Raw genomic sequence first — 22,761 nt, forward strand, 5'->3', positions numbered from 1 at the left:
TGGCCGATACATCAGAGCCGGGTACACCTTGCTTTCCTCCAGGCGCGTTGATTGCCTGGTGACGTTAGCATTGGCTGCAGGTCAGAAAAAATAGGTGCCGGCCGGCTGCACATGTGGCGGCCGTCACCGTCCCAGCGTCAGCAGCATTGCATGTGATAGGGGGAGAATATGTATGGGTTGCGGAGAAAAGGGGTTTTAGGTTAAAATAATTTGCCGTATGAATGTAAATCACAACTATTCAAACCTGAACTGGAGATATCTTAGCATTTAGCATTAGCATTTACACTGGTCAAATTCATTTAGAGATATAAGGATAATATAATAATGTTAAGTAGGATATTTGTGGATAAAATGATTGTATTACTGATAAATTTAGAGAAGATAATATAGAGAAGATATATGCATTTACGGTACTCTTAAAAAAAACTTTTATTGCACCTTAATTTCTTTATTTCTTGCAGTACCTACGTAAAAACATTACATTAAGGGTATTTAGAAGTTTTAAAAAAGCTACACAACATAGATCCTGAATGTGAGTTATTATTATTATTAATAATAATAGGGGTCAGGGGATTGTGATCAGGCGCAGTGAGAGACAGCCCTCCGCGTCCATGTGGACCAAAACGACGCAAACATGGCCGCCGCCAGTGGGAAGTCAGTGTTGTTCGTGTGCCTGGGTAAGAAAAACGCCCTGAAACACAGTCAGACCGCGCTAAATCTCTCTGAGTTAATGCACACATGTGGTAAATCGATGCAGACAGTCGAGGGCGGTATAAAAAGCGAAGCAGCAGCAGGACTGGAGGCTCCTAACGGACCGGTTCATTCATTGCATGGCGGTTGAGGTGTGAGTCGGTTCCCTGCTCCCGAGTCCAGAGTCCAGAGTCCTTATTAGACATTATCCCGGTCATAGAGCAGCAGGACTCGACTGGGTCCACTTTAATGAAGCCTAAGGGTTGCCTTGGGTTTGTAAAGTAAACAGCTGTTTATACTTCCTGTTTATGCTTTTGTACAAAATGTTTACAGGAGCACTTTCACCTGATCCTGAACCTGAGGTGTAGTGTGATGCTCCTAATACTGTACAAGAGACCCAATGTCTCTGGGTTTAGAGGTATTCAGTGTTTTATGTAAGGTTGGTGTAATGCTGTGTATTTATAGTCAATCCCCATCAAAGAGACCCTGTGTGTGGGATCCTTATGCTGGAGGACAGTAGTGTAGTCCCTGGGTAGTTAAATTAAGGGACGGTGCCTGGATCCCATCCTGGGATGGGGGTGATGTGTCATAAAAATGGTGTCCGTCCATATTTTAGTGTTCAGTTTTTTAACACCTAAGGAGACCTTGTTGTCCAGCCTTCAAAAACTGAATTCAATAGTCCTGTTATAAGCAAGGCATATAAGGCATATACAAGCATATTTATATAGCATATTTCATACACAAAGGCAGTTCAACATGCTTTTGTTAAATAAAATCATAATTAAAATTGCATTAAATACACCAGAAGATATAAAGGAATATATAAATATAGATACAATAGATAAAATATGTATAACAAATGTGTGTGTGTGTGTATGTGTGTATATGTGTATATATATATATAGAGAGAGAGAGAGAGAGATAGATAAATAAATAAATAGTCAAATAAGTATAAATAAAACATGATTAAAGATAAAATAAGTAAAAGTACAATCTGGAGGTCCTGAATATGTGTTTTCTATTTCTTCCATAGGGAACATCTGCAGGTCCCCCATTGCTGAGGCTGTCTTCAGGAAGATGGCAACAGACAGTGGTGTGGTGGACAAAGTGAGTTGCTGTGTGTTACACCGGTACCAGATGTGCAGATCAGCATGTTAGAGTCACAGCTGAGTGACAGTACTCCTCTGTTGTGGCCTTACTTCAGTAAAACTCAATAATTTGTTATTTAAATTCCTACTTTTTATTCTTGTATTTGTGTATTTAGATGTTGTACAGCATCATATAAAATGCATATAGTTGTCATACTAAAACCTTGTATTGCCGAAAGGAAGTAATTATTTGCCTTTTTTTATTGGGCCATTTGCTATGAGACGTTTAAGTGATGTAAACAACAGTAAAAAGAGGTTTTGATGTGCTTGATACAGTGCCGCTGTTATATAGTTGAAACTGTAGAATCAGTTAAAAGTCTGAATGTGTTGTGTAAGCGGTGCAGCACGTCTTGCTTGCCCATGTTAACAGGCTGCCGTGTCCCAAAAAGTACCCCAAAAGCGCTCCCCAAAAGTACACCTGCGTTTAGACCTATAGGGCCTGTTTTTTTTCAGTGCAACATATGTGGCAGAACTCTAGGAAATAAGCTATGCAACACAATTAAATAATAAAATAATAATAATAATAATAAAAAATAGTAAGTTTTAGTCTATAATCGGGTCCATAAGCATTTGGAAAATGACCGTGTTGATAATTATTCCTCTGTACACCACCACAATAGATTTGAAATGAAGCATATATCATATTTTCAGCCAGAAATACTGCATTATTATTGCAAGGGTGTGTTTTTAATAATCAGATGCACATCCTTTGTACTCATTGACTGCCTGAAGTCTGGAGCCTGTAGGCATCACCAGATGCTGAATTACCTCTGTTGGGCTTTGTTGTCAAGCCTTTACTGCAGTTGCCGTCAGTTGCTGCTTGCTTACAGGTCTTTCTTTCTACAGTTTTATCTTCAGTAAGTGAAAAGCTGCTCAGCTAGGATGAGGTCAGGTGACTGACTTGCCCATTTAGAATATTACCCCTTCTTTGGGGTATTAAGAAGCTCCTGGGTTGCTTTTGCTGTATGTTTTGGGTCATTATCCATTTATAATGTGAAGCACTGTCATCAATTTTGCAGCATTTGACTGAATCTGAGCAAAAAGTGTAGCTCTGTAACATCATGAGTAAACGACAGAGACCCAGTTCCGTTAGCAGCCATACATGCCCATGCCATAATAGTGTCTCCACCATGTTTGACAGTCATAAAGCCTTCCTTTTCTTTCCCCCATACCTAATCTAAATTTACAGAAAAATCATCTCTTGATTGCTTCATTTCAATTCCATTGAGTTGCTAAAAAATTCTTACTGTCCAAATACTTATTGAACCTGTCTGTATGTCTGTTTATGGTGTCTTTCCTGAAAGACCAGGAATGGTCAACGTGTCCCCATTGTAAAAGTCACAGTGTCGCGTCACTCACACCACACAGAGGTAGTATTTGTGCATTCAGCTTCACACTGGTGATCCCTGAAGCCCGACAGTGGTCAGAATGTAAAGCTGCCTTCTGGGTGGCCCCCCACATCAGAACACAGGCAGCATTGAACCCCCTGACCTCTTCATTGTTTTGACTGTAACATGTTGCAATGTCTGTGCTGTTGCTGTTTTCTCTCCTGCAGTGTTTGTATGTGTTTGTGTGTGTGTGTGTTTAGTGGAGGATAGACAGCGCAGCCACCTCCACGTATGAGATTGGCAACCCACCTGACTACCGCGGCCAGGCCTGCATGAAGAAGCACGGCGTGCCCATGCGGCATGTGGCTCGCCAGGTACGGGGGGGTCCTGTTTAGTGCTTGCACTCAGCCCTAGCTGTGTGTTCTCTGTGTGTGTGTGTGTTACAGTGGGTTATAGATTCTGGTGCTACCTCGGACTGGAATATAGGCAGCTCCCCGGACGCCCGTGGTCTGGCCTGCCTCAGGAGACATGGCATTGACACAGATCACAGGGCCCGACAGGTACTGAAACCTCACCTGCGCTGAATCTGTGCCTGTAATTGTTTGCTTGGATTTACTGGGTTGACCGAAAGGTCGAAACTGGGTTGACTAGAGGTCGAAATGGACCTTTCTCAAGACCAAATATGTATCTTGTAGCTTCCAAAAAGACTGGGACTGGGGCTCTAACCTGTTTTCAGAGTTTGCGCTAAAGCTTTTAAGAGTCATCTTTGCAATTTTTTGCGTATTTCGTGCCTTTCAGCACTCACTGCATGACGGATGTGTGTGAACATAGAATGACACCTAAACTGCACTGTGAACCTCGTTTAAACCTTCTGTCTGTGATGTGAAGGAATTAGAAGGAATTATGTCACCTGCCGGTGCTGCCTATTTACGATAGCACTAACTGTGTACGTACTAGGGCTGCAGCAAACTGCTATTTTGATATCGAATTAATCTTTTGATTAATTGACAAACAAATTATTATGCTTAAAAACAATTAAGATAAAGATGTAATTAACTTTCCTGCTGAAATATAAAAAAATGAATAAAGCTTCAATATATATTATGTCAGAATTTAAAGTAACAAAAGTAAATCAGTTTTCCCCAAAAATGTTAGTTCACGAGAAAAGATTAGACAGTAATTTTCGCTTCAGTTTTGAAGCATATGTGTTTTGTGTCCCCTCTTACTTTCAGTGTAGTTTTGTTTATTTATTAACATTTGAACTGACAACCAGATTTTGGTTTAAAATAGAAAATTGAGTGAGTTTATATATATATATATATATATATATAGATATAGATATAGATATAGATATAGATATATATATATATATATATATAGATATTGATGCTTTGCTTAACAGAAATGATGTTAAATGAATGTGTGTGTGTTTGTGTTTCATGGTTTATACAGCTAAGCATAAAAACTATTCAGCCATTGACCATCTGAATTGTAAATCGCTGATGGTCGTCCAGGTCCTGAACAGACATTAGGTGCATTCAATCCAACACGCACAACTCGGGCACTCTAGTTACAGTCAGTTCTCTGATCACTGCAAAAAGTGATGTCTTGGCAAGTGATGCTCTTAAATATAGTCTGCATATGTACTGCATATGTGCATTTGATGATGTTTTATACTAATTTATAAAATTAAAAAAATAGCAATATATCATTCTGCATGTGACAATATAATGCAGTATATCGAATCATTTATCCTCTGTATTGTGATGCAGATCGTATCGCCCTGCTAATAACCCTTCACACACACACACACACACACACACACACACACCACCTTTATCTCTGGTATTCTGTTTTTCTCTCTTCTTTACTACTTTTACATTTCTCTCTCTCTCTCTCTCTCTCTCTCTCTCTCTCTCTCTCTCTCTCTCTCTCTCTCTCTCTTTTCCTATTTCTCTTCCTATTTCTCTGCCTCCTTTTAGTTTCCCAAAATTAACTTTGACAGAATCTGTTTCTTCACTACCTCTGCCCTCTCTCTATCTCCCTTTGTGTTTTCAGCCATTGTTGATCTCTTCAACATACTTCCTCAGGATATGTCCTGTGCTTGTTATTTTGGCTGACTTTCCCAATTAGATTGGATCATGTGTGTTCAGAACAGCACAGAAATCAGAAAGTCCACTGCCAAGACACTGCCACTCCACAGAGTATTCATTTCATATACAGACCAGGGCTGTCGGACAGCTGTTTGATGATGAACTGGATGATTTATTGTGTTATTAATCATATTTCCTTAGATTTGGCCCATTTAAAAAGCAGCCTTTGTGATGGGTAGTATAGATTTATTACTTAAATATTATTTTTATCCTGTGAACTCATCCAGCCTGCACTACTGCACTACTTCGTGTTAAAAAAATCAAAATTATAGTAGTAATATACATATATACATACACATACACACACATTTATTTATTTATTTAGTTATTTTTAAATGTATGTTGGTTGGGTGGTTTAACCTGTTGTTGTTATTAGTATTATTATCATTTATTATAATTAATATTTAAAAATTATTATAAATACAGCCCAGCAACACTCTATTGAATTAAATAAGGCTGATTACTCTCTCTGTAATGAAACATGCAGTTAATCATTATCCTTTTAGCATGGACGATATCCACAATACACTCATAAAAGCATATTGTGAACCACGATAACAAAATTGATCATGACACGATAAAATATCGCCATATTGTCCAGCTCTATGCTGAACCCCTACAGTAGCATTGCGGAGCCTCAGCCCAAAGCACAGTTCCAGGTCACGACTCTGCATCCTGCAGTCCGGTCACCAAGGCTAATGCTTCACACTGTGTTGCGTCTGATAGGTTAAAGCCATTGAACTCCACACCCTCCACCCTTCCGCTGTCACTCAAAGCTCCCAGTCGAGTAGGCGGGTGGTAGAGCAGCCCCTAGAGGCCTGGTTCAGCCGAGGCCACAGGGAGCCGAACTTCTGTTGAACTCCTCTGTGTATTGAACACTTACGCATTGAAGCAATATTGTGGAAGAACTGCCTTTGGTTACCTGAGGAACCTTTCAAGGGTTTTGTAAATCAAATGCATCATTGTGTGGAAACCTAATGTGGACACTGTGGACAAAAGTATTGGGACACCTGCTCATTCATTGTTTCTTCTGAAATCAAGGGTAGAAGAGTTAATCCTGCTTTTGTTGGAGTAACTGTCTCTACTGTCCTGGGAAGAAGAAGGCTTTCTGCTAGATTTAGGGGAAGCATTGCTGTGAAGATTTGATTGCATTTAGTGATGAGTGTTAGTGAGGTCAGGATGTTGGATGATCACCACCCCACCTCATCCCCAGCTCACCAAACTCATCCCAAAAGTATTGGATGGAGCACCACCACCACCATCCATCATTCCAGAGAACACAGTGCCACTGCTCCTCAGCTCAATACTCTGGGACTTTACACCCCTCTAGCCCAAGCATGGCATAAGGCAGCAAAGTAGCTGAATGCATTTATTAGAAGGGGTGTCCACAAACATTTGGACGTGTAGTGTAGGTTCTATGCCAATTGCTTACAAGTCTTGTTTCCAAGCTAAGAACCATCCGGTCCTGTTTTAGTGCCGAAATTCATGTCGGAGACTTTTATCACTGCTCACTTCGCTGCTGTCCGGTCTTCTTTTTCCCCCTTTTCAGCGGAATGAAAAATTCCCCATCATGACCCTTTGCTCGGCTGTCTCGTTTGAATTATGTCCACTGTTGCTCAACTCATGCACATACACACTTGCGCACGCACACACACACACACACACACATACACGCACGTGTACACAGCCACAGATGTGCTTTGATCCGTTTCATAACTCCTTGTGCCTTGAGTGAGGGGAGTGAACGCTCGTACAGCCACAAAGACGGGGATCGCAGCCCTCCCCTTTGCTGAGGTTTGCTGGCACTTGGCCAGAGGAGCGCGGCATGCTCAGAGCATCAGAATGTCAGTCTTGAACTGCGTTCACATTCATCATGAAAAAAAAAAAAGCTTTTACTGTTCTGTGTGAGGAAAGCCTTAGGCGGCCGCTATGGCAGCTAAAAGCGTGCGTCCCAGCGCAACATAGGTGGTCAGAATTGGGCCAGTGAAGTTATTGGTATGTTGGTTCTGGTCTCACAGTTTTGGTCTGGTTCCTGACTTCCGTAGATGTTTCATGTATTAGTTAAACAACATCATGTAGTATTTGCACCATAAAACAGCAGCTCCAGACTCATGCTGATGCTCCACTGACTGTAACAGGGAATGAACGACCCCTCGGTCAGTCCCAGTCCGGGCCGCGGAACAAGGAGCTTTGGTGGAGCTGCACTACGAGACCTGCCTCAAGAACTGCTGTGTAACACTGCATGACCCGAGTCATGTTAGTGTGAAGTCCTGTAGTAGTACTCTTTCGCCTCAGTCCACATGCTTCTTTATCTTTCAGTGATGCTGGGGGCTCTTTCATTAGGGGGCGCTCAAAGCATGGTTTGTATTTACAGCGGTGGTGTAAAAGTGGATTACACACCACAATGAGGGGACGCCCAGGAGCGAAAATACCAGTTCTTACACAGTGCTGCTTTAAATGAGGGTAACTTGGATCTGATAAGGATAGCTTCAGTCTAAATCTTAGGGTAGCCTTACTTTCTGGAGTTTTAGCCCATCAGTCTAAAGTTTGTTGCCCATGATTGTGTTCAGGATTCAGGGCAGGACTTTTCAGTACATTTATCTTGTTGTCCTTAAGCCATCCTCTTACATCATCCTTCTAAAGTACAGTCCCTTTTCCCAGCTGAAGAACCCTGTTTTGTAAATCAAATGCATCATTGTGTGGAAACCTAATGTGGACACTGTGGACAAAAGTATTGGGACACCTGCTCATTCATTGTTTCTTCTGAAATCAAGGGTATTAAAAAGAGTTTCTCCTGCTTTTGCTGGAGTAACTGTCTCTACTATCCAGGGAAGAAGAAGACTTTCTACTAGATTTAGGAGGAGCATTGCTGTGAGGATTTGATTGCATTTAGTGACGAGCGTTAGTGAGGTCAGTATGTTGGATGATCACCACCACACCTCATCCCCAGCTTCCCAAACTCATCCCAAAAGTATTGGATGGAGCACCACCACCACCATCCTTCATTCCAGAGAACACTGTGCCACTGCTCCTCAGCTCAACTCAGAGAATGTACACCAACTCTAGCCCAAGCATGGCATTAGGCAGCAAAGTAGCTGAATGCATTCATTAGAAGGGGTGTCCACAAACATTTGAACGTGTAGTGTAGGTTCTATGCCAATTACATTCAAGTCTTGTTTCCAAGCTAAGAACCATCCGGTCCTGTTTCTCTCACAGCATCTTTCTGAAGTACAGTCCCTTTTCCCAGCTGCAGAACAGCTCCCAACCATAAGGTTGCCACCCCCATGCTTCACAGTCGGAATAGTGTTCTTTCGTGTAAAGGCCTCAGCCTTTTTCCTCCAAGTGTAGCTTGGATGTAGGTTAATCTGACCAGAGAAGACTTAGTCAGTCTAGGTCTTTGTGCTGATGGTCATGTGCATGTTTCAGTATGGCTTTTTTTATGTCTGGTTTGGATATGCAGCATTTTGTAAATGTTAGATTTAGACCCTTTGGTACCTGATGTCAAGTTCTTCTATTGCTGCCTGTGGTTTAACTTGATTAACCATTGTGTGGAAATTGCTCCTAAGAAGGAACCAGGTCTTGTGAAGGTTTATAGTGTTTTTTCCTGAGGTCTTGGCTCAGTTGCTCAGATTTTTCCCCCATTGTCCCATTTCTGAAATCTGGCATCTGTTTAAAGATCGGCATATGTAAACACTTAACATACTGAAAAATTGATATACCTGATAAACCTGTCTATTAATCAATACTTCTACAATTATCTTTGGTGTAAACAAGGTAGACGCCTTAGTTGACCTGCCAAAATAAATATATGGTGACATGAAGTGTGTGTGTAGTTTGTGAAAAATGAAACTTTTGGTTTTTAGCCTTGTGTATGTGTGCATGTGCACATCTGTGTCTGCAATGGGTGCGACCTAAAGTAGTTTAATGCATTAATTAAAAGGGTGTCCACAAACATTTGGACATACAGTGTATTTGAAGCACCTTTGTTTTCCAAGGGCGTGGTTACATCTTGCTGTGTGTAAAATAATGATGTAAAGATAGCCTCACTCAGAGAACAGCTTGCCAGAAGATGGAGCACCAAGCAGACAGAGGTGGTTGGCCTCTTTGCTTTTTTAGGTCACTGCTTGTCAATGAAAGTGAAATAATGTGTGTTTACCTCTCCCTCATTCTGGCTCTCTTTGTTTTGCTTTCCTTTCTTTTAGGTGACAAAGGAGGACTTTGCGACGTTTGATTACATTCTGTGTATGGACGAGAGCAACCTGAGGTATGTAGTATTTTTTTTTTTTTACCCCCAACCCCCCTTTCTCTTTTTTGGCATGTTGCCTTTATGGAGTAGCATGTTCTTAAGACTGTTTATTGAAAAGGGTCTGAAATGGGAAATGTGCACTTAAGCAAACATCTGCCACCCATTTAGGAAAGCCTGGACGAGGCTTGGCTTTGCATGCCACGACTCTTCAAGTGCATTATTCCTCAATTGCCTCCATTCTGAAGTGAAGTGGTGTAAGCAGAGAAGCTAAAGAAGAGCACCGATCCCCTGGACAAAATTTTGGCCATTTTGGCTGTTTGAGGAGAACGCAGCACTTCATTACCAAATCCGCAAAGCAGGGCTGAGGTATTTTTGCCCTTGCTCCAGTCCTCTCATAAGACTATCTGCTGATGTTGAGGTAGGAGGGCTGAGAGAAATCTGAAATGACTGATCCCAGGCGAAGGGCTTTGTAGTGGAGGGCTCCTGTGTCTCGTCCAAGCTCTAATGGGTCACGCAACGGGCGCAGTACAAATGTCCGGTACGCCTAGTGCTCCCACTACTCCTCATTAGTGCACACGCATACTCGATATGTCCAAAAGCTTCTGGACACCCCTTCTAATGAGTACATTCAGCTGCTTGGCCTATCCCTTATGAGAAGTATTGCCAATAGAATAGGACTCTCTGGAGCAGATAAACATGAACCTATTGGCACCATGCAGCCTAATGGCAGGTGTGGGCTAGAGGGGTATAAAGCCCCCCAGCATTGAGCTGTGGAGCCGTGGAAGAACTGTGTTCTCTGGTATAATGGATGGTGCTTCATCTAGTCCTTTTCAGAATGAGCTGGGGAGTTGGGACTGAGGTGGGGTGGTTCATCCAACATCCTGACCTCACTAATGCCCTTGTCGCCAAATGCAGTCAAATCCTCACAGCAATGCAGAGGAAACAGTGAATGAGCAGGTGTCCCAATACTTTTGTCCATTTAGTGGAGAAGTTTTTTGGGTTTTTTTTCTAGTAATGGGCAGTTTGATGGGGATAATGTCTGAGTCACATGTTCCTCAAAGATTCGCCCCGCTTAAGCAGCTTACTGAGTTCCTTAGATTCTTGTCCTTCGATGTGTGGAGGCTTTCTTCCCGACTCCTGTTCTCCGAGACGTTTTAAGGCAGGGCAGGTTTAGGAAACTGCATGTTCCCAGAACATCTAAGATCTTCTGGTAGTTGATCTAATTCCAGGCTGGACTAGCTGACCTGTATCTAAGGACCTAGACCATGAAGTGCTTTTATAGACTCTGAAATCAGTGCTCTAGCTATGAAGCTTTTGGAACCAAAGGAATGTGTTCTGTTCTGTTCTGTTGGTTCTGGTTAAAACACTTGCAGCAGCATTTTGGATCAGCTGGAGATGTTTAATGCTCTGTTTGGGAAGTCCTGCTAACACAGCCGCACAGTAATCAATCCTGCTGGAAATAAAAGCATGGACGAGTTTCTCTTGATCTGGGATTTTAAATCAGCTTTTTTTTTCCATCTCATCCATCCTGGAGCGCTTCTCCCAGAGGAACGTTTTTTTGGTCACTGGTCAGCTGTGGTGTCGATACATTTCAGAGAATAAATAGACCAGTAAAGTAGATTTATTGGTTACATGAACTCCTCTCAAACACTAACCCCACCCACGGTCCATCTTGTGTGACAGTGACTAGGTCTACAGCAGAGCTTACTGATAAGAACAGGGAATTTCCTGCAGTCCTACTCTTCTCTCAGCCCACAGTGGTCAGTGAGTAGGCCTGGTTAGGTCCAAGCACCTACTACCCTTAGTCCCAAGACCTCTTAAAAGGGCCTAATGTGAGGAATCCATGAAATGAATAGGATTACAGCTCTGCAGAAACACACACTGTCCATATTGTTAAAGTGTTTTCACAATACCTGTATCCTTATGCTGACCCCCACTTTCGCAATTATAAGTTACAGACAACCATCTGGGATACCACAGCAACCACACCGTCAAAAGTTGAAGTTCCTTAAGCAACTTTTGGGGTTCTTCAGTTTAAAACTGTGGATGAACTTCTTACATTTTTTGAGGAACATTCAAGGAACCTTTTTTCTTCTAGTAACCTTTTCTTAAAGGTGCTCCTTCATGTTCTCTCTCATGTCCTATTGCTTAAATCTTCCTTCAAATTTGAGTGGCTTGACCTTTTCTTGCAGGGACCTGAACAAGAAAGCGAACAGCGTGAAGAACAGCAAAGCCAAGGTGGAGCTGCTGGGTTCATATGATCCTGAGAAACAGCTGATCATTAAAGACCCATACTATGTAAGTCTACACACCTGAAGACATGCACACACCTTTCCTTACATTCTCTCAATCTCTCTGTAGACCAGCTCTGAGTGCAGAGTTGCTAGGTCGCAGGTATGGCATTTAGCAGATGCTCTTATCCAAAGTGCTTTGTTGTTGTCCTCTGAGAGAATCTACATCTAGCCAGAGTCTAAAAACACCCCTTAGCTAGGATACTGCAGGAACCAAATAGCAGGTCAATACTGATACTAGGGATGTACCGATACGGCTTTTTCAGTTCTGATACCGATACATAAACGTTGCATATCGGTCGATACCCGATACCATTGCTGAATTAATAAATTAATATATCTCACCATGTGGTAGAGACCTAAGGCATCAGAATTTACATAAACATTACTTTATATAATATAACAAAATAACACAGATATAAATGTACTAAATTGCCATTTGTAATTTATTTATTTGCACATTTAGTGCAGTCTCACACCAACAAATTAAAGTGAAAGGATCAGTTCCATGGATGGGCCTAATTATCCGATACCCGATCCAGCAAATGTTGTTAATATCGGATATACCGATATCCGATCCTAATATTGGACCGGTGCATCCTTAACTGAAGTCTTGCTGGAATTCAGCCTCTGGTGGTGGGCCAGACATTCAGAGCTGCTAGTAGAAGCAGTGGAAGTCTTGCGGGACTCCAATGGAGAGTCTGAGTGGAGTGAATATGGTTCCTCTCCAAATTTCATTATAAAAGTAGCCCTCCATGTAGTGCCAAACCACTGCCAGGCTGAGCCGGCACAGCAGATCTGACCATTCCAGGCATGGACTCCACAAGACCTCTGAAGGCGTTGTGTAAATTGTGAGGTGGGGCCTCTGTGGATCACATCAATGAGCCTTAGGTGCCCATGACCCTGCTGCCAGTTCATCTGTGAACCTTTTATATATCACTTTTGGTAGGTACTTACCACTTCTACCATAAAAAACCCAAAAACTCCAGACCACACAAGACCTGCATGATGTTTTGGAGATGTTCTGACCCAGTCGTCTAGAACATCAGTTTGGTTCTCAGATTCTTCTGCTTGCCCATTTTTCCTGCTTTTAACACCTGCATCACCTTCAAGAACTGACTGTTCACTTCCTGCTTGACTGATGCTACTGTAGACAAAGATAATCAGTGTTTTTCCACCTCATCTGTACACCGGTACTAATGTTATGGCTGATCGGTGTACCATTCTGTATCATACAGTAGCCCTGACTGTAAACTACCCTCACGCGATACGCTTCAGAAAGACTGTAAAGAGGTAAAACCTCTTCAGAGCCTTCATGACCTCGGGATCAGTGCTGTTGCACTGCTGCTCCAGCGCCGTTCCTCTAGATATTAATCGTTGTCCTGAATAATGGTGAGCTTTCGAAGAGCCACTTGTGGCTACAACCCTGACTGGGCTTTTTGGCTTTTTGTTGGACTGAAAGCTGAAATTATAACATTACTCCTGAGAGCTGTTAAGGTGTTCCCCAAAATCTTCATCAACTTTCATGTCCCGCTGAGATCAGCGCTGCTGAAGTTCATCTGAGATGCGAAAAGCTGACTCACTGTACCGCACGAGTCCACGAGTGTTCCAACAGCCCCGAATGCACAGACCGGGTGAAGCCTCTCCGTGTTCTCTCGGGGCCTAATGATTATGTCCCGCTGTGTTTATTGGACACTTTTATTGGATATTATATACAAAAGAGTGTCTACACGTCTTGTATTATTGAGCCTGGGACAGTGATTGGAGGGGTGAAACGTGTGTGTGTGTGTGTGTGTGTGAGAGAGAGAGATATGATTGAGTGTTTTTGATTGTGGACAGAAGGGAGAAACTTTTCAGGAATGTGGTGAGGGTTTTAGGCGAGCTGTTTGTTTGGTTTCATGCATTGCGATAATAACGTAATAAATCATGTCATCTGTCCAGCGCAGTCCAGAAAAAAGGAACGCGAGATAAGAACCCGGGGCTTTGTGTGGTCCCCGTTCTCTCCTAGCACTGTTCTCTGTTGTCGTGAATGAAGATGCTGTGACTTGCCACAACAGCAGAACTGAAGGATCTACTATCTAAGTTTGTGTTTGTGGACGCCCCTTCTAAGGAACGCATTAAGCTTTAGTCTTTAGGTTGCACCCATTGCTGACACAGATGTGCAAATGTACACACACATACACACAGCTTGTTTAGTCCCTGTGGAGAAATACTGCCAATACAGTAGGACCCTCTGAAGCTAGAGATAGATATGAACCTATTGGCACCATGCTGCCTAATAACTCCAGGCGTGGGATAAAAAGGGTTATAAAGCCCCCCAGCGTTGAGCTGTGGAGCGGTGGAGGAACTGTGTTCTCTGGAATGATGGTTGGTGCTCCATCGGGTACTTGGAATCAGAGTACTCGGAAGAGTCCAAACATGTTAAAGTTTGTGAATGATATAGCCACCATATGCTAATTAATTCTTCTGTATTTGAGCAGAATGTACTACAACAGCTTATGACTAATAAATGCTGTGTCCAGTTTGTATGAAGGCTCTCAGCATTATTTGCATTTGCATTCTGAGGAGGCACGAATGTCAGTAGGGGGCAGAGTAAATGCAGGAACGCAGCCGATTCTTCGGACAGGAAAATAACGTCTATCTCATTTCGCATGTGGTCGGACATGTGGTCTTCAACCCTTTCTACTCTCTTGTTAATGGTGGAAAATAGTTTTTCCACACTGTTGCAACAGCATTTGGTCAGTTGTCATGGAACTGAGGTCAGAATATCCGTAGCACCCTCCAATAATTAGGAATAAGATATGTTTGCATTTCTAATCAGTATGGTGACATGATGGGAATCGGCTCGTTTGCACAGAGCCAGTTGGCTGGAAGTGATGAACGCTTTGTACAATTTGAACATGACTATGCACTCATAAAGCAAAACAAAAAAACGGACTCTAACATAGCCTGCCAATTTTGGCGAATGTGAGCGTCTACAGGGTGCAATAACAGTTAAATATCTGTAAATGTAACCAATGTACCAGTTAGAACCATAATTTACTATAGCAGCTTAATATGCCTCTAGCGAGCAGCCTGAAATAACAAGTCTTATAGGGTCATTGGAAACCTTGCTGATCGGACACCTTTTTAAAAGCCCTAGGTGCCCATGATTTATATTCTTGCAAAACAGCGGCACACTCCTGCATTGGCCTCATTGGGCTGACAGTGCTTGGACCCCGTGTATTGCAGCTTGTTGCTATGTTTAATCTGAAGCTTAAATGTCTTCTGACAGTGTGATAGACTGGGTATATTTGGAAAGTATAGAGAATCTTAGCAATGCTGCACAGCACAGACTTGAGCAGAGGTAATTATTCGGTGGGCAGAAATTAGAGCTGCGACTAAGGATGCACTGATACCACTTTTTCCTTTCCGATACCAGATTTTCAAGTATCTGTCGATACAGAGTACCGATACCAACTCTGACTTAAATACGTGATAGATGGCTATAAATCCTGATACTCCTTAAGAAGAACAGCATGTGCTGGTTGAGTAACTGCTGAAAGAGAACGGTTGAAAAGTTTCAGAGCTATGAAACAATGAAAATCGCCACAATGCAAAGTAAGCAAGCAGGGAAGCATAATCTCGCTAAGCTTGAATAAACAGCTTTTTATTTGGTGTTTAAAATTTACATTTCATTTCAAGTACGACTAAACTTCAGTGCGTGGTCTTAAAACACCTAAACTCTTAAACTTTTGGTTTTAGAACCGAAAAAACACCACATGGGGGGAAAAAGTGCTTAAAGTTCCATTAAATGTCTGTTATATAATGTTATATGGTATAATGGTAATAAATATTTATGACTGGCTGTTTACTGGTTGTTTGAATGTTTTTTCTTTTTGTTTTGTCCCATGGTTTGAACCCTGTAGCTGCTTCTGTATGCTGTGTGTATAGACCAATAGAAATGCTCTAAATTACTTAAATAAACTTTTATTTTACATTGACTTCCATTCAAAGTTAAGAATATTTTTGCCTGCTCCTGTAAAGTCACCATTTGAAGATACATGTTTTTTATTGGACAGCGGTGATCTGTTCTCAGTATGTCATTGCAATTTTAGCTAAAATTATTTACATATTTCTGTATATAGCAGTACTATCCCAATATGGCATTTTGGCAATATCAAGTGTCCCTAACCAGATGTATGAACCACTGCCTGAATTCTTATACTAGATGGACTCAGCAAGACCTTTTCTGGGCAAACTTATTTATTTATTTATTTATTTATTTATTTATTGACAGTTCAGTTTGTTGCAAATGTGAAATATCCCAATCTGACCTTTTCACAATACTTCTATAACAATACCTCCTAACACTTAAAACCTAAACCATTTTTCTCTCATCTTTTGTTCCCTCACAGTCTAAAATTCAAAAGCCCGTATGTTTGACGTTTTGTCATTTTTCCGCACGTTCTGTGCCTCCGAGTACAAAAGATACTGTGACGTCCAACAGTAATCATCCGGAAAAGAGTGATGATTAACCACTTACAGTCAGAATAATATGACAAAGGTCATTTGTGGCCACTTTTGTTAAATAAACTGGCCTTAATGGTGAGGCACATGTGGCAAATGGCTTCAGTGTGTTGACGTTGGTGGGTCTTGGTCCATGTTTGTTTGTAATGGTAAAAGAGTACATGTAGCACAAACGCAGTGAAGTGCAACACTTCAGAGCCGCAGAACCCCAGAGCTCTTCACAGGCACTGCTGAGTGGTATTGATGAAATTAAATGAACGCTGTTCAAATGTGTCAGAATATGATGGTATTTCATGGCGATATTTAAGTTAATAATAATAATAATCCAGCGTTTATTTTTCCAATAACTCCTTTAATAATTAGCTCCAGTTTGGGTTATTTAGTAAAGACTGTGGTTCTATATAGAATTAGTACAACTTAAAAAACATCTTACGCCTCTTACCAACCTGGCCAACACAATGGCTTTTCTGTTCAAATCAACATTAAACTACTGTAAATGTTTGCAGAAGCATTTTCACAAAAAAAAAAAATTATGATTAGAGTTCATTTGAATAGCTTAAACATTTCTATCTTCATATTAATCAAATATTTGACATTTTATTCAATCATGACAGAAATGTGTTTCATAAAGTATGAAACCAAAATTTTCTATGTTTAAAAAAAAATAAATAAAAAAAGGACGACGGCAGCTTTATGGTATCGGTGCTCTTTATTGCTGATACCAATACCGCATGTAAGTGCCAGTATCTGCACTGATACAGTATCGGTGCAACACTACTTAAGACAATACAGCAATACAATATAATATGCAACTTACAAAAGTTCTTGCTGTCTCCTGATCCACCTCCATTTCTATCTTTATATTAATCAAATATTTCACAAAATATCAAATATACTAATTAGAAAAAAAATCAAATATACTAATTGGAAAGCAAATAGTTTACTTTAAATAGTTTAAAAGATAAAATGTCACTACAACTTATTAAAGTTAACCTAGAAGACAGAGTTGACTGTTAAAAAAAACAAATAAATAAAATTGGTTGTTCAATTCAGTGAAGTAGAATGGTTGAACGTTTCTAACGGGATCTTCCCTAAATGTACTTCTATTAATATCCACAAACACATACATTTCCTTATGGAGAAATGTATGAGTTGCATTAGAACTCTACCTGAAACAACTACCAGAATTTGGTCTCTAGCTGTATTTTGAAAAGCTATATTTTAAGATATGGTAAAATAAGATGATGCTTTATTAGTCCCACAGTGGGGAAATTCACTGTGTCACAGCAGCAAAGAGATAGCAAGACAATCAGATGCAAAACATAGATCAATTACTAATATGTACACAATATAAGTCATAGAAAGAAAAAAATCTGAAGAAAGAACAATATTATTTACAGATTATTTACAAATAATTACATATTGACCCTTATTTGTACATGTGGGGGGGGGGGGTGGTATTGCACATTGTGTTGTTACAATTGTTATGATATATGGATATAATGTAGCTGAATGGAGATATATATATATATATATATATGTGTGTGTGTGTGTGTGTGTGTGTGTGTGTGTGTGTGTGGTCAAAAATGCCACCCCTGCTATGTCGCGTATATATATATATATATATATATATATATATATATATATATATATATACAGCATGTGTTCTGTTGATGCCTTGGACTTGAAAATGTCTTTCTGACACCAGTACATGCTGGTTTACATCCCAGTGCTTTGCACAGCAGTACAACATCAGGGTTGTTTTCTTAGTAATAATGATGAGCGAAGGAGCGGAAACTAAAAGTTGTGGAAAGAGCTTATTCAGCACTCTTAATCCAACAAAGGATCTCCTACGTGACCTGAAGGGTACTCAGCAGAGGAACTTGGAAAAGCTTAGATAGTAGATTTAGGAGGAAAAGATCAATTATTGCCAAATGAACACATGGCAGGGTGGTTTAGGCACATCTACTAAGAGTCACAGCTAATGAAAGAGCTTCCACCATGTAAAGGCTCTGGACTCTCATGCAAGCGATACCTGTGAGGGATTTTTTTTTTTATTAGCCATATTGTGACCGTAAAGAACCAAAACAAAAAGAGATGTGTAAGTGGCTTTAGATTGATTATCCGATCAGTTATAACATGAGCACCACCAGCCTGATATTGAGTAGCATCTGTGGGAAGCCATGGACTCCGCAAGGCCTCTTAAGGTGTCCTGTGGTATCTGGCATCGAGACCTTTAAGCAGCAGATCCTTTAAGTCCTGTAAGTTGTGAGGTTGTGGGTTCACCTGTTGTCTTTTCTCACCACTGTTGGTAGGTACTGACCACTGCATACTAGAAACACCCCAGAAACAAAGACCTGCATGATGTTTTGGCGATGTTCTGACCCAGGCATCTAGCCTCCTTATGCTCATTTTTCCTGCTTTTGACAACAAGGACAATCATCTTCATGAACTGACTGTTCGCTCGCTGCCTAATATATTCACCCCTCGACAGATACCACCGTAGATGAAGGGTTTTTCCACTTCACTTGTCAGTGGTGCTAATGTTATAGCTGATGGGTGTGTGTGTGTGTGTGTGTGTTTATATACTGCTTTTTAAATGTTGGGAAATTTTTCTTTTCTCAAACTAAAGTAAAGCAAATGTGATTTAATATTGATTAGCTACACAAAATATGATAATTATGATTAATTATTGTAATAGCTTGGCAGCTCCTTTAAAGAAACAAGAGAGGTTGTAGATGCAGATCAGTGTAACTTCCCATACAAGTTGATCTTAACTTCAAAAGGCTTGAAAAAGCTAAAGATCAGCCAGTTGTAAGGTACAGGGTGGGGCACAGTGAGGTCAATTTGTCACTCATCACAATTTGGAGTTATGGGTTTAAATACATTCATCAGTATTGTTGTTTTAATGAGGGGGACCTTAACCGCGTCCAGCTGCACAACAATGAGCTGTGCAGTTATACAGATGACCTAGGGAAGCCTAGGGATTCTGAAATACAAGATTAAAAAACTGAAAGTGAAAAATAGAGACCAAAAAAAAGGAATTCTGTCATTTTCTAATAATCTAATACACTGAGTACGCCTGGAGCGAGAGAGCCTGGAGCCGCTCCCATAGTCCGCTTCACCTCAGAGGGAGAATTTCTCCTGAGATGTTCAGGCCGGTGTCCAAAGGTAACATATAATCAATCCCGCTGTAGTTTTCACTCTGTAGAGGAGAAGACAGTGATGAACTTCAGTCTCGATTGTATCTGGCTTAAATGAGTCGTACTTGAGCTTAAATAAGCAGTGCTGCTATCGCATCCAAGTGAGGCCTGTCATTGTTGTGGTCATTCAGGCTACTCAGACTTGTTGGCAAAGCGCATTCGCTGTTTCTTATTCGGCCGTCTGGACGCGGCTTCTAGAGGAGTTTTGACTACTTTGATAAATGTCAAGGATAGCTCTGCTTTTACAGCGGCCTGGTGCACTGGTGATTGACGTGAACACATACGCCTTCATGAGTTGGCTACATGTGGGTGCCACAAGAGCATTATCTGAAAAATCCAATTGAAATGAAAGGGCCTATACTGGGAAAACCGTTCTCACTTTTTAAGAAGAGAGGTTATAATGTTTTAAAAGTTTTATTTATTTATTTGTTGTAGTTTTTGTGTTGTAACATAGTGCTCGCACATTGGCATCATTCACAGATCCAGCTATTCAGCCTGCAGCAGTTTAGCCCCACCCACTCAGACATAAGTAGTCATAAGTCATGCTTTTTTTTTTTTACTGAGGCACATTACAGGGCAGCTGGTCAGTACAGAGGTCACTTACATTTATACAGTATTGATTTTTAATGAACAGTTTACGTTCATAGATCAGTGTCACAGTGGTTCTTTTTCTGTTGTGTTTAAACCCTGACCACTAGAGGGCAGTGTTGTACTCCCACTGTTTCCACTGTTCTAAATGGATAAACATATTTTTTTCTTTGACTCCAGTTTAATGCCTGTGATGGTATGTGTGGTTTTTTTTATTATTATTTATTTATTTTTATACAATTTAGTTTAAAATGTTCCTTTTTTTACCCTCACAATTTTTATTACTGTCAGTTAACCCACCTAGTTATAGCTCCCCCTAGCACTAGCAATGCTCCGGACACTAGGAGGATAAAGACTTAACTTCTCCGATGCATACAATGCCTCCAGCGCCGTCTCTTTGAGCCATTGCCAGACAGCTGACACACTTGAAGGAAAGCATCAAGGTCCCCAGCTCCACCACACCAGCTACTGGAGGCCTGTGGCTCTAAGAGTGATGAGGGGCGAGTGGGCCATCTACCAGCCTGGAGAAAGCATAACCAATTGGCTCAGCATTCTAATGCACTGCCACTATGGCCCGGGTTCGAAAATTCCTTATCACAAGCTATGACCTTTGCTATCAGCATCAGTCCGGATGTTTGCCATATGGCAAAGCGGCTATTTGGCAATTTTTTCGAACCCCGGGTCATAGTGGCAGTGTGTCAGGGCCAATCAGAACCCTTGTGGTTTTTTTATTTTATTTATTTTTTTATAAATACAATGGCCGTTTCCCTAAAATTTGGTAGGGAAAATAAATAAAGGGAATCGTGACACCTCGTGATATGCATCATATTGCCAGGTTCTTGCCAAAACACGGCTCTGGTTCTAATGGGGATACTGACTCCCAGCTGGCTGTAATAGTGACCTGTCTGAACCTGTAGTGTAGTTCCATGTCATTCGAGTGCTTCTTCTAAGGATCTGCTGTTGACATGCTGACCTCTCCCTCTGTTCAACTGAAGAGAGTCAAAACTACGTCAATAAAAATCAACCAAAACGGGACAGAAATGAGCTGCGAGTGTGAGATCTGAGGTTTTACTTTTTGGATAATTAGACTATGTTTATTTAGTTTATTTGAGAATTTAATTTAAGACCATATTCATGAACTTGGTGTAAACCTAATATGCTTTTTAAATATATATATATAAAATAAAAGGAATCGTGACACCTCGTGATATACATCATATCGCCAGGTTCTTGCCAAAACACGGCCCTGGTTCTAATGGGAATACTGACTCCCAGCTGACTGCAATAGTGACCTGTCCGAACCTGCAGCAGATGCACTTGGAAATTTGCCTTTCTGAAAGAGCAGTTGCAGTGACCGTTGCATGCTCACTGCAGCTCCGTAAACACTGCGTCCAGTCTTTGTGACTGACAGCAGCCCCAGATTTTATTTTTATATAATAGGGCCAATCTAAGGGAAAGCTTGGCTAGAATTCACCCAGTCTTACCCACATGTTCCTGATTTGAGAGTTCAGGACTTTCAAGGATAGCTTTCCAAGAATAGGTTTGATTGATTTGTGTGAAGCTGCAAGTCCAGTCATATTAATGGTTCTGATTCTGAGCGTGGAGGCGTGCTGTGAGGAATGCACCTCACGCCTATAAGTAAACTCCAGGGGAGAGTGCATTTTCTAATGCGTTGCCTTTGTCCTCTCTTCTTTTTTTTCTCTTGCAGGGGAGCGATCAGGACTTCGAGACAGTGTATGAACAGTGTGTAAGATGCTGCAAAGTCTTCCTGGAGAATAACTCCTAACACTCCTGCCGTCACATGGAGTCCCGAATATTGCAGTATGAGCATCCCATGCCACCCGTGAGCTTACCAAGCACTTACACGTGTTCACATACATGCACAAGTCTGCTGTGTGAGAGATTCTATGTCTAAATTGTAAGATAAAGTTTAGTTCCATGTCATTTGAGTGCTTCTTCTAAGAATCTGCTGTTGACATGCTGACCTCTCCCTCTGTTCAACTGAAGGGAATCAAAACTACGTCAATAAAAATCAACCAAAACAGGACAGAAATGAGCTCCGTTTTCTCCTATTCACTTTTCCTGTGAGATCTGAGGTTTTACTCTTTGGATAATTAGGCCATGTTTATCTTATCACCTTATAATCTGTGTGGGTACGTTATCCTAATCTTTCTACCAGTGCCTGAAAGTCACATGAACAAGCCTCATGCATCATGAACATTAAACTAAGGCTACAGCCGAATGGCTCTTCACTCCCTAGTGCACTGTGAGTAATGAAAGTGTGCTCCTACAATCATACGGTGGACTGTATGTCAAGTAGTCCCTAATGGCTCTTTGTTAGGCATATAGTGCATTATTCAGTTACAGAAGTCACTATATCCGTGGCCTGTGTAGTGTACTGCCGCTAATATAGCAGCACATATTGTAAGTGGCGCAGATCTGACCTTTTTTTTTTTTTTTAAAGGGTGGGGGGGGCGGGGGGCGGATTCAGAAAAGCTTTTATAAGAAAAAACGCATGAAAAATCTTTAAAATGCAGCACAACGGCTGTGTTTCTAATGACCTACAAAAAAAACATTTTTGCTTATCATCTTTGGAAAATAATTA

General features: G+C 41.0%; 1 protein-coding gene across 2 annotated transcripts; it reads left to right on the forward strand.

Annotated features, from left to right (window-relative positions):
* The first annotated feature begins 618 nt into the window (after positions 1-618).
* On the forward strand, positions 619-22,212 carry acp1 (acid phosphatase 1). Of its 2 annotated transcripts, none has more exons than XM_072696733.1 (6): positions 619-677; positions 1,724-1,797; positions 3,427-3,540; positions 9,522-9,583; positions 11,758-11,863; positions 21,865-22,212. In XM_072696733.1, the coding sequence occupies exons 1-6, from the start codon at positions 635-637 to the stop codon at positions 21,940-21,942; spliced, it is 477 nt and encodes a 158-aa protein (XP_072552834.1). In that variant the 5' UTR covers positions 619-634; the 3' UTR covers positions 21,943-22,212. The 2 variants fall into 2 exon arrangements, with proteins under 2 accessions (XP_072552834.1, XP_072552835.1); XM_072696734.1 differs by lacking the exon at positions 3,427-3,540 and adding an exon at positions 3,613-3,726.
* The last annotated feature ends 549 nt before the right edge of the window (positions 22,213-22,761 follow it).

The sequence above is a fragment of the Salminus brasiliensis genome, chromosome 14 (assembly GCF_030463535.1).
Source record: "Salminus brasiliensis chromosome 14, fSalBra1.hap2, whole genome shotgun sequence".
NCBI lineage: Eukaryota > Metazoa > Chordata > Actinopteri > Characiformes > Bryconidae > Salminus > Salminus brasiliensis.

Bases quoted from the DNA above. Each gene is read 5' to 3' on its own strand.
- acp1 (XM_072696733.1), top strand. From the start codon at position 635: ATGGCCGCCGCCAGTGGGAAGTCAGTGTTGTTCGTGTGCCTGG. The intron at 1,798-3,426 runs GTGAGTTGCTGT...GTGTGTGTTTAG, and splicing joins ACAGTGGTGTGGTGGACAAA to TGGAGGATAGACAGCGCAGC. The intron at 3,541-9,521 runs GTACGGGGGGGT...CCTTTCTTTTAG, and splicing joins TGCGGCATGTGGCTCGCCAG to GTGACAAAGGAGGACTTTGC.